General features: G+C 45.9%; 1 protein-coding gene across 2 annotated transcripts in view; it reads left to right on the forward strand.

The window, feature by feature from the left end:
- Positions 1-13,727, forward strand: part of RNASET2 (ribonuclease T2) — a 113,368-nt gene that overhangs the window by 60,169 nt on the left and 39,472 nt on the right. For both annotated transcript variants that reach the window (XM_069954381.1, XM_069954380.1), the window contains exon 6: positions 11,211-11,275. In XM_069954381.1, the coding sequence (XP_069810482.1) occupies positions 11,211-11,275 (65 nt within the window). The remainder of the gene's footprint in view (positions 1-11,210; positions 11,276-13,727) is intronic.

Below are 13,727 nucleotides of genomic sequence, written 5' to 3' on the forward strand. Positions count from 1 at the left end.
TGTGTGTTTTGTCTTGTTTGTTTTTCTATTTGTGTAATACCTTATTATTGTAACGCCAGCAGGCGGTGATCTGTTACCTCTGTGATACCATCAGGGTTCCGCTCCGCTGCCGTACTCTCTTGTGTCTCCCGGCAACATCTTCCACCTTCTGGTCCCTGCTGCAATGACACCTCCGGCCACTAGGCAACTTGTCTCCACCTGCTGGTGCTGTCTGCCAAACCACAGACACTGGCTGCACCTGCGCTCCTCCTCGCCCCTGCCTGGTGCCGTCCTCTGTGGGGAGGGGGGGGATGCCCCTGCCTGGTGCCGTCCTCTGTGGGGGGCCGGGGGAGATGCCCCTGCCTGGTGCTGTCCTCTGTGGGGGGCCGGGGGAGATGCCCCTGCCTGGTGCCGTCCTCTGTGGGGGGCCGGGGGAGATGCCCCTGCCTGGTGCCGTCCTCTGTGGGGGGCCGGGGGAGATGCCCCTGCCTGGTGCTGTCCTCTGCGACTGTCCTCCTGCTGATATGTCCCTATAGAGCACGGGGAGCTGAGGATGAAGCATGTAACCTGCTGATATGTCATATAGAGCACGGGGAGCTGAGGATGAAGCTTGTAACCTGCTGATATGTCCTATAGAGGGGGGGGGGGGCTGAGGATGAAGCATGTAACCTGCTGATATCTCCTATAGAGGGGGGAGCTGAGGATGGAGCATGTAACCTGCTGATATGTCCTATAGAGGGGGGGGGGCTGAGGATGAAGCATGTAACCTGATGATGTGTCCTATAAAGGGGGGAGCTGAGGATGAAGCATGTAACCTGCTGATATGTCCTATAGAGGGGGGGAGCTGAGGATGAAGCATGTAACCTGCTGATATGTCCTATAGAGCACGGGGAGCTGAGGATGAAGCATGTAACCTGCTGATATGTCCTATAGAGGGGGGGAGCTGAGGATGAAGCATGTAACCTGCTGATATGTCCTATAGAGCACAGGGAGCTGAGGATGAAGCATGTAACCTGCTGATATGTCCTATAGAGGGGGGGAGCTGAGGATGAAGCATGTGACCTGCTGATGTGTCCTATAGAGGGGGGGGGCTGAGGATGAAGCATGTAACCTGCTGATATGTCCTATAGAGAACAGGGAGCTGAGGATGAAGCATGTAACCTGCTGATATGTCCTATAGAGAACAGGGAGCTGAGGATGAAGCATGTAACCTGCTGATATGTCCTATAGAGGGGGGGGGAGCTAAGGATGAAGCATGTAACCTGCTGATATGTCCTATAGAAGGGGGGGGGGCTGAGGATGAAGCATGTAACCTGCTGATATGTCCTATAGAGGGGAGGGGAGCTGAGGATGAAGCTTGTAACCTGCTATGTCCTATAGAAGGGGGGGGCTGAGGATGAAGCATGTAACCTGCTGATATGTCCTATAGATGGGGAGGGGGAGCTGAGGATGAAGCATGTAACCTGCTGATATGTCCTATAGAGGGGGGAGCTGAGGATGAAGCATGTAACCTGCTGATATGTCCTATAGAGGGGGGGGGAGCTGAGGATGAAGCATGTAACCTGCTGATATGTCCTATAGAGAGGGGGGGGGGAGCTGAGGATGAAGCATGTAACCTGCTGATATGTCCTATAGAGGGGGGAGGGGGGGAGCTGAGGATGAAGCATGTAACCTGCTGATGTGTCCTATAGAGGGGGGAGGGAGCTGAGGATGAAGCATGTAACCTGCTGATATGTCCTATAGGGGGGGGAGCTGAGGATGAAGCATGTAACCTGCTGATATGTCCTATAGAGAGGGGGGGAGCTGAGGATGAAGCATGTAACCTGCTGATATGTCCTATAGGGGGGGGAGCTGAGGATGGAGCATGTAACCTGCTGATATGTCCTATAGAGCACAGGGAGCTGAGGATGAAGCATGTAACCTGCTGATATGTCCTATAGAGGGGGGGGGGAGCTGAGGATGAAGCATGTAACCTGCTGATATGTCCTATAGAGGGGGGGAGGGGAGCTGAGGATGAAGCATATAACCTGCTGATATGTCCTATAGAGGGGGGGAGCTGAGGATGAAGCATGTAACCTGCTGATATGTCCTATAGAGGGGGGGGGAGCTGAGGATGAAGCATGTAACCTGCTGATATGTCCTATAGAGGGGGGGGGGAGCTGAGGATGAAGCATGTAACCTGCTGATATGTCCTATAGAGGGGGGGGGAGCTGAGGATGAAGCATGTAACCTGCTGATATGTCCTATAGAGAACGGGGAGCTGAGGATGAAGCATGTAACCTGCTGATATGTCCTATAGAGGGGGGAGGAGCTGAGGATGAAGCATGTAACCTGCTGATATGTCCTATAGAGAGGGGGGGGGCTGAGGATGAAGCATGTAACCTCCTGATATGTCCTATAGAGGGGGGGGGGGCTGAGGATGAAGCATGTAACCTGCTGATATGTCCTATAGAGGGGGGGGGGGAGCTGAGGATGAAGCATGTAACCTGCTCATATATCCTATAGAGGGGGGGGGGAGCTGGGGATGAAGCATGTTACCTGCTAATATGTCCTATAGGGGGGGGGGGAGGAGCTGAGGATGAAGCATGTTACCTGCTGATATGTCCTATAGAGGGGGGGGGGAGCTGAGGATGAAGCATGTAACCTGCTGATATGTCCCTATAGAGGGGGGGAGCTGAGGATGAAGCATGTAACCTGCTGATATGTCCTATAGAGGGGGGAGCTGAGGATGAAGCATGTAACCTGCTGATATGTCCTATAGAGGGGGGGGGGAGCTGAGGATGAAGCATGTAACCTGCTGATATGTCCTATAGAGAGGGGGGGGGGAGCTGAGGATGAAGCATGTAACCTGCTGATATGTCCTATAGAGGGGGGAGGGGGGGAGCTGAGGATGAAGCATGTAACCTGCTGATGTGTCCTATAGAGGGGGGAGGGAGCTGAGGATGAAGCATGTAACCTGCTGATATGTCCTATAGGGGGGGGAGCTGAGGATGAAGCATGTAACCTGCTGATATGTCCTATAGAGAGGGGGGGAGCTGAGGATGAAGCATGTAACCTGCTGATATGTCCTATAGGGGGGGGAGCTGAGGATGGAGCATGTAACCTGCTGATATGTCCTATAGAGCACAGGGAGCTGAGGATGAAGCATGTAACCTGCTGATATGTCCTATAGGGGGGGGAGCTGAGGATGGAGCATGTAACCTGCTGATATGTCCTATAGAGCACAGGGAGCTGAGGATGAAGCATGTAACCTGCTGATATGTCCTATAGAGGGGGGGGGAGCTGAGGATGAAGCATGTAACCTGCTGATATGTCCTATAGAGGGGGGGGGGGAGCTGAGGATGAAGCATGTAACCTGCTGATATGTCCTATACAGGAGGGGAGAAGCTGAGGATGAAGCATGTAACCTGCTGATATGTCCTATAGAGGGGGGGGAGCTGAGGATGAAGCATGTAACCTGCTGATATGTCCTATAGAGAACGGGGAGCTGAGGATGAAGCATGTAACCTGCTGATATGTCCTATAGAGGGGGGAGGAGCTGAGGATGAAGCATGTAACCTGCTGATATGTCCTATAGAGAGGGGGGGGGCTGAGGATGAAGCATGTAACCTCCTGATATGTCCTATAGAGGGGGGGGGGCTGAGGATGAAGCATGTAACCTGCTGATATGTCCTATAGAGGGGGGGGGGAGCTGAGGATGAAGCATGTAACCTGCTCATATATCCTATAGAGGGGGGGGGGGGAGCTGGGGATGAAGCATGTTACCTGCTAATATGTCAAAAAGGGGGGGGGGGGAGGAGCTGAGGATGAAGCATGTTACCTGCTGATATGTCCTATAGAGGGGGGGGGGAGCTGAGGATGAAGCATGTAACCTGCTGATATGTCCTATACAGGGGGGGAGCTGAGGATGAAGCATGTAACCTGCTGATATGTCCTATAGCGGGAGGGGGAGCTGAGGATGAAGCATGTAACCTGCTGATATGTCCTATAGAGGGGGGGAGAGCTGAGGATGAAGCATGTAACCTGCTGATATGTCCTATAGAGGGGGGGGGGGAGCTGAGGATGAAGCATGTAACCTGCTATGTCCTATAGAGGGGGGGGGGGCTGAGGATGAAGCATGTAACCTGCTGATATGTCCTATAGAGGGGGGGGGAGCTGGGGATGAAGCATGTAACCTGCTGATATGTCCTATACAGGGGGGGAGCTGAGGATGAAGCATGTAACCTGCTGATATGTCTTATAGAGCACAGGGAGCTGAGGATGAAGCATGTAACCTGCTGATATGTCCTATAGAGGGGGGAGGAGCTGAGGATGAAGCATGTAACCTGCTGATATGTCCTATAGAGAGGGGGGGGGCTGAGGATGAAGCATGTAACCTGCTGATATGTCCTATAGAGGGGGGGGGGAGCTGAGGATGAAGCATGTAACCTGCTGATATGTCCTATAGAGGGGGGAGCTGAGGATGAAGCATGTAACCTGCTGATATGTCCTATAGAGGAGGGGAGGGGAGCTGAGGATGAAGCGTGTAACCTGCTGATATCTCCTATAGAGGGGGGGAGCTGAGGATGAAGCATGTAACCTGCTGATATGTCCTATAGAGGGGGGGGGCTGAGGATGAAGCATGTAACCTGCTGATATGTCCTCTAGAGGGGGGGGGAGCTGAGGATGAAGCATGTAACCTGCTGATATGTCCTATAGAGGGGGGGGCTGAGGATGAAGCATGTAACCTGCTGATATGTCCTATAGAGGGGGGAGCTGAGGATGAAGCATGTAACCTGCTGATATGTCCTATAGAGGGGGGGGGAGCTGAGGATGAAGCATGTAACCTGCTGATATGTCATATAGAGGGGGGAGGTGGTCTGAGGATGACGCATGTAACCTGCTGATATGTCCTATAGAGGGGGGAGGGGGTCTGAGGATGAAGCTTGTAACCTGCTGATATGTCCTATAGAGGGGGGGAGCTGAGGATGAAGCATGTAACCTGCTGATGTGTCCTATAGAGGGGGGGGGGGAGCTGAGGATGGAAATAATTTTCTTAGCTTGATCCTCCACGACATTTTGGTGCACTGGGGGAAGGGCTACCATCCTCACTTCCCTGATCCACCCCTCCTAATGAATATTAGAGCAGAGCGCCATCCCAGTGTTCATTGGAAGAGACCGGCCCCAAGTGCATTACAATGCCTCATTAGCATATGCAAAAGAAGAGCCTGTGGAGCCTAATTAAAGAGTCTCAAAATCCAGGACTAGCCAGATATCCCTGCGGGAAGGACCCAAGCGGCGGCTCCTGTAGGGAAACCACCATATTAAGTGGCCCTATAAGTCAAGGGAAGAACCATGGCCGGGTATCCATCCACATGCAGCTGTTTCGGGGTGTGATTCTGACTAGGTTGGAGCAATGCCTAGTAGAGCCATAAGAGAAACAGATCGGTCTCCGGGAGACCAGCCACACGATAACACTGTCGGTTAATGCAATCAATGCAGTGAAATCCTAGCCAGAATTCTGCTCCACACTGATGAGGGGCAACACCCTGAAACAGTCGTCTGTGTTGGTGGATACTCAGCCTTGGTTTTTCCCTTGTCATTACACTGACTTATAGGGCCACTTAATATGGTGGATTTGGTGGTTTCCCTACAGGAGCCGCCCCTTGGCTGGGTCCTTCCCAGAGGGATATCTGGCTGGTCCTGGGTTTTGAGACTCATAAATAAGGCTCCACGGGCTCCTCTTTTGCATATTCATGTTTCCCAGGGAGCAATGCACCTAGGATGTCACTGCATTGAGCGCTTTAACTGGCATCCGGCAGTGTTGTCGTTTGGCTGGTCTCTAAGTTTAGCAATGTGTTTCTCTCATGAGGATATTCTTACTAGAGCTTTTTGATTAAAGGGGAACTCCAGGTAGAGGTTTAAAAAATGAAACTTCTGCAGAAGCATATAGCATTACTTACCTGTCAATCCCAGTTTTGAAACTACCAAAAATCCATTTGTTGGGGGGGGGTGTTCTGTTTGGGGGAACCAGCCCCGCCTCCTGTGACATCACGCCCTGCCCCCTGTCAGCAAACACACACAACGTGAGACAGAGGCCTGGAAGATTTGTCTCCTAAGGGGGGAGAGCAGTGGGAGCAGGAGACAAGGTGGATTGGCACAGGGGACATTTTTCTTCACTTCCTGGATTTCTATCAGCTCCCAGTGTGGCAGAACCGCACAGATACAGTAATACATTGTATACACATCTATATATATATACTGTACAGATACGGTAATACATTGTATACACATCTATATATATATATACTGTACAGATACGGTAATACATTGTATACACATCTATATATATATACTGTACAGATACAGTAATACATTGTATACACATCTATATATATATACTGTACAGATACGGTAATACATTGTATACACATCTATATATATATATACTGTACAGATACGGTAATACATTGTATACACATCTATATATATATATATATATATATACTGCACAGATACGGTAATACATTGTATACACATCTATATATATATATACTGTACAGATACGGTAATACATTGTATACACATCTATATATATATATATATATATATACTGTACAGATACGGTAATACATTGTATACACATCTATATATATATATATATATATATATATATATATATACTGCACAGATACGGTAATACATTGTATACACATCTATATATATATATATACTGCACAGATACGGTAATACATTGTATACACATCTATATATATATATATATACTGTACAGATACGGTAATACATTGTATACACATCTATATATATACTGTACAGATACGGTAATACATTGTATACACATCTATATATATATATATATATACTGCACAGATACGGTAATACATTGTATACACATCTATATATATATATATACTGTACAGATACGGTAATACATTGTATACACATCTATATATATATACTGTACAGATACGGTAATACATTGTATACACATCTATATATATAACTGTACAGATACAGTAATACATTGTATACACATCTATATATATAACTGTACAGATACAGTAATACATTGTATACACATCTATATATATACTGTACAGATACGGTAATACATTGTATACACATCTATATATATACTGTACAGATACGGTAATACATTGTATACACATCTATATATATATATATATACTGTACAGATACGGTAATACATTGTATACACATCTATATATATATATATACTGTACAGATACGGTAATACATTGTATACACATCTATATATATATATATACTGTACAGATACGGTAATACATTGTATACACACATATATATATACTGTACAGATACGGTAATACATTGTATACACATCTATATATATATATATACTGTACAGATACGGTAATACATTGTATACACACATATATATATATACTGTACAGATACGGTAATACATTGTATACACATCTATATATATATATATCAGGGCTCCAGATGGCGACCAAAATGGTCGCCAATGCGACTGATATTTTGCAAATGGCGCCCAGATTTATTAATCTGGGCGCCATTTGCGACTGGCCCCGGCGGCGGCGCGCTGTCTCTTTAAGATGCGCGGCTGATGCGCGGCTGCCGGGGGTGTCCCATCCTATCCCTGGCAGCGCGGCGCATCAGTGAGCTGCCTGGGGCCCTGACTTCCGGCACAGGAAGCGCGCGTCAGAGACGCTTCCTGTGTCAGAAGTCACAGCCCCGGCGTACAGGGAGCTCACTGACGCGCCGCGCTGCCGGGGATAGGACGGGATACCCCCGGCAGCCGCGCATCAGCCGGGGACAGCGCCCGAAGAAGAAGAGGATCGCCGGGGGAGCGGGTTGTCAGGTGAGTTTGTGTGTTTGTTTTTTTTAAATACTGCTTAGCATAGAGGAAAGGGGGGGGGGGCTTTATAATGGGGGGAAGAGAAGGGGGGCATCTATAATGGGGGGAGAAGAGGGGCCATCTATAATGGGGGGAAGAGAAGGGGGGGCATCTATAATGGGGGGAGAAGAGGGGCCATCTTCAAGGGGGGGAGAGGGGGCTAGCTATAAGGGGAGGGGGTATCTATAAGGGGGGGAGAAGAGGGCATCTATAATGGGGGGGAGGAGGGGGCATCTATAATGGGGGGGAGGAGGGGGCATCTATAATGGGAGGGGGGAGAGGGCATCTATAATGGGGGGAGGAGGGGGCATCTATAATGGGGGGAGGAGGGGGCATCTATAATGGGGGGGAGGAGGGGGCATCTATAATGGGGGGAGGAGGGGGCATCTATAATGGGGGGAGGAGGGGGCATCTATAATGGGGGTAGAGGGGGTCATCTATAAGGGGAGGGGGTATCTATAAGGGGGGAGAAGAGGGGGCATCTATAATGGGGGGGAGGAGGGGGCATCTATAATGGGGGTAGAGGGGGTCATCTATAAGGGGAGGGGGTCATCTATAAGGGGAGGGGGCCATCTATAAGTGTAGGGCAAACTGGCTGCAGACACTGGGAGATAGATATATGCACAATTATTATTATCAGGGCCCCTCAGGTGTCTGTATTGTAGGGGGTCACTTGCATTAGTCACTAGGTGAGAGATATATATTTATATACACATCTTGTGGGGGGTCACTATGGCTGCAGTCATAAGTCTAGCTCAGTATGTATAGACTGTTGCAAGCTTTTAAAGGGAACCTGTCACCCCCGGTGACGGGGTGACAGGCTCCCAACCCCCCGTTAGAACCCCCTATACTCACCTCGTTGCGCCGGGTCCCGCTTCTGAAGATGGTCGGGTCACGGAGATCTCAGCCGCTGCAGCCCGGCGCGCACACTGAGAGATGAGTCCAACGCTCATAGAGAATGACGGAGCGCTGGACTCTCCCGTCATTCTCTATGAGCGTTGGACTCATCTCTCAGCGCACGCCGGGCTGCAGCGGCTGAGATCTCTGTGACCCGGCCATCTTCAGAAGCGGGACCCGGCGCGATGAGGTGAGTATAGGGGGGTTGGGAGCCTGTCACCCCGGCACGGGGGTCGACAGGTTGCCTTTAAGTTCAAGTTCAGAAGAGTAAGCCTCATTAAAAGGCTAGCCAAGTGAAGCCGAAGTACTGAGTCAGACTGGATATGGTTGTCAAGTTGCAAGTTTCCATGTTGAACATTTTCAAACTAAGAAAAGAAAGGATCTAAAGGAGGAGGAGGCTGCCGTGGCCTCTGCACACAGTAAGTCCCATGTAACATAACATTAATTTTACATGGTTTAAAATGTTGGCGACCAAATATTATATTTGGCGCCTAAATTTTTCATGTTAGGAGCCAATGGCTCCTAGGTAAATTTTTTAGTCTGGAGCCCTGTATATACTGTACAGATACGGTAATACATTGTATACACACATATATATATATATATATACTGTACAGATACGGTAATACATTGTATACACATCTATATATATATAACTGTACAGATACGGTAATACATTGTATACACATCTATATATATATACTGTACAGATACGGTAATACATTGTATACACCTATATATATATATACTGTACAGATACAGTAATACATTGTATACACATCTATATATATATATATATACTATACAGATACGGTAATACATTGTATACACACATATATATATATATATATATACTGTACAGATACGGTAATACATTGTATACACATCTATATATATATAACTGTACAGATACGGTAATACATTGTATACACATCTATATATATATACTGTACAGATACGGTAATACATTGTATACACCTATATATATATATACTGTACAGATACAGTAATACATTGTATACACATCTATATATATATATATATACTATACAGATACGGTAATACATTGTATACACATCTATATATATATACTGTACAGATACGGTAATACATTGTATACACATCTATATAAATACTGTACAGATACGGTAATACATTGTATACACATCTATATATATATATATACTGTACAGATACGGTAATACATTGTATACACATCTATATATATATAACTGTACAGATACGGTAATACATTGTATACACATCTATATATATATATACTGTACAGATACGGTAATACATTGTATACACATCTATATATATAGAACTGTACAGATACGGTAATACATTGTATACACATCTATATATATATATATATATACTGTACAGATACGGTAATACATTGTATACACATCTATATATATATAACTGTACAGATACGGTAATACATTGTATACACATCTATATATATATATATATATACTGTACAGATACGGTAATACATTGTATACACATCTATATATATATATATATATATATATATATATATATATATACTGTACAGATACGGTAATACATTTTATACACATCTATATATATATATATATATATATATATATATATATATACTGTACAGATACGGTAATACATTGTATACACATCTATATATATATACTGTACAGATACGGTAATACATTGTATACACATCTATATATATATACTGTACAGATACGGTAATACATTGTATACACACATCTATATATATATAACTGTACAGATACGGTAATACATTGTATACACACATCTATATATATATATATATATATATATATATATATATATATACTGTACAGATACGGTAATACATTGTATACACATCTATATATATAACTGTACAGATACGGTAATACATTGTATACACATCTATATATATATACTGTACAGATACGGTAATACATTATATACACATCTATATATATATAACTGTACAGATACGGTAATACATTGTATACACATCTATATATATATATACTGTACAGATACGGTAATACATTGTATACACATCTATATATATAACTGTACAGATACGGTAATACATTGTATACACATCTATATATATATACTGTACAGATACGGTAATACATTGTATACACATCTATATATATATATACTGTACAGATACGGTAATACATTGTATACACATCTATATATATAACTGTACAGATACGGTAATACATTGTATACACACATCTATAGAACTTTTAATGAACTTCTAATAGAAAACAAGTTTTTCTTATCCGGAGTTCCCCTTTAAGTAGCCAACTGGTTACCTGTTTGGGGGGAGGGGCTATCCAGTTGAGGCTGACAGTGTAGGGACATCTAGAGGACTGTTGATGACGCAATATAATTTGATGATTTCTTTGTTTTTTAGGACCTTTTGGCAGAGATGAACAAGTGGTGGCCGGATATTTTACATCCCAACTGTTCGGCTTTTTGGTAAATTAATTATAAGTAAATGCTGAGAAAGTGTAGACAGTAAATCCCGGCAGTCTAGGATTACCCCTCGGATTCTACACCATGTGTGTATATATATATATATATATATATGTGTATATGTAATATATATATATATATATACCCCTCAGATTCTACACCACTTATATACACCCCTCGGATTCTACACCACGTATATATGCCCCTCGGATTCTACTCCATATATATATATCCCACGGATTCTACACCCCATTGTAGTTAGGCCTCCATACTGTATACCTCCCCCCCTCTATAGTAGTTCCCCTCTATACCTCCCTCTGTAGTTTGGCCTCCATACTGTATACCTTCGTTTCGCTCTGTAGTTTGGCCTCCATACTGTATACCTCCCTCCCCTTCTGTAGTTAGGCCTCCATACTGTATACCTCCCTCACCCTCTGTAGTAGTTCCACTCCATACTGTATACCCCCCTCTGTAGTTAGGCCTCCATACTGTATACCTTTGTTCCGCTCTGTAGTTAGGCCTCTATACTGTATACCTCCCCCCCTCTATAACCTAACCCTAACCCCTCTATACCTCCCTCTGTAGTTAGGCCTCCATACTGTATACCTTCGTTCCCCTCTGTAGTTAGGCCTCCATACTGTATACCTTCGTTCCCCTCTGTAGTTAGGCCTCTGTACTGTATACCTTCGTTCCCCTCTGTAGTTAGGCCTCCGTACTGTATACCTTCGTTCCCCTCTGTAGTTAGGCCTCCGTACTGTATACCTTCGTTCCCCTCTGTAGTTAGGCCTCCGTACTGTATGCAAAAGAGGAGAATATCGCAGCGGCACTTCACCATAAATTCACCTTTATTGATTCCAACACATGCTCAGCAGGACATTAAGAGGACGCTCCCTCCCCACCGACGTTTCACGCCTGTCTGACGCTTTCTCACGGCATGCCGTGGACTACAGTTAAGCAGAGCACCACCTACATCGGTACCGAGGGGGGGAGCAAGTGGTTTCCTATACCTCCAAGCTAGGACCTGTAGTGCCGGTACTTCTCCTGGGATTGTGCTCCATACTGTATATCTCCCTCCCCCTCTGTAGTTAGGTCTCCATACTATATACCTCCCTCGTCCCTCTGTAGTTAGGCCTCCATACTATATACCTCCCTGGTCTCTCTGTAGTTAGGCCTCCATACTATATACCTCCCTCGTCCCTCTGTAGTTAGGCCTCCATACTGTATACCTCCCTCGTCCCTCTGTAGTTAGGCCTCCATACTGTATACCTCCCTCCCCCTCTGTAGTTAGGCCTCCATACTGTATACCTCCCTCGTCCCTCTGTAGTTAGGCCTCCATACTGTATACCTCCCTCGTCCCTCTGTAGTTAGGCCTCCATACTGTATACCTCCCTCATCCCTCTGTAGTTAGGCCTCCATACTGTATACCTCCCTCATCCCTCTGTAGTTAGGCCTCCATACTGTATACCTCCCTCGTCCCTCTGTAGTTAGGCCTCCATACTGTATACCTCCCTCCCCCTCTGTAGTTAGGCCTCCATACTATATACCTCCCTCGTCCCTCTGTAGTTAGGCCTCCATACTATATACCTCCCTCGTCCCTCTGTAGTTAGGCCTCCATACTGTATACCTCCCTCGTCCCTCTGTAGTTAGGCCTCCATACTATATACCTCCCTCGTCCCTCTGTAGTTAGGCCTCCATACTATAAACCTCCCTCCCCCTCTGTAGTTAGGCCTCCATACTATATACCTCCCTCGTCCCTCTGTAGTTAGGCCTCCATACTGTATACCTCCCTCGTCCCTCTGTAGTTAGGCCTCCATACTGTATACCTCCCTCATCCCTCTGTAGTTAGGCCTCCATACTGTATACCTCCCTCATCCCTCTGTAGTTAGGCCTCCATACTGTATACCTCCCTCGTCCCTCTGTAGTTAGGCCTCCATACTGTATACCTCCCTCCCCCTCTGTAGTTAGGCCTCCATACTATATACCTCCCTCGTCCCTCTGTAGTTAGGCCTCCATACTATATACCTCCCTCGTCCCTCTGTAGTTAGGCCTCCATACTGTATACCTCCCTCGTCCCTCTGTAGTTAGGCCTCCATACTGTATACCTCCCTCCCCCTCTGTAGTTAGGCCTCCATACTGTATACCTCCCTCCCCCTCTGTAGTTAGGCCTCCATACTGTATACCTCCCTCCCCCTCTGTAGTTAGGCCTCCATACTATATACCTCCCTCCCCCTCTGTAGTCAGGCCTCCATACTATATACCTCCCTCCCCCTCTGTAGTTAGGCCTCCATACTATATACCTCCCTCGTCCCTCTGTAGTTAGGCCTCCATACTATATACCTCCCTCGTCCCTCTGTAGTTAGGCCTCCATACTATATACCTCCCTCGTCCCTCTGTAGTTAGGCCTCCATACTATATACCTCCCTCCCCCTCTGTAGTTAGGCCTCCATACTGTATA

The sequence above is a fragment of the Dendropsophus ebraccatus genome, chromosome 15 (genome assembly GCF_027789765.1).
Source record: "Dendropsophus ebraccatus isolate aDenEbr1 chromosome 15, aDenEbr1.pat, whole genome shotgun sequence".
In the NCBI taxonomy this organism is placed as follows: Eukaryota; Metazoa; Chordata; class Amphibia; order Anura; family Hylidae; genus Dendropsophus; species Dendropsophus ebraccatus.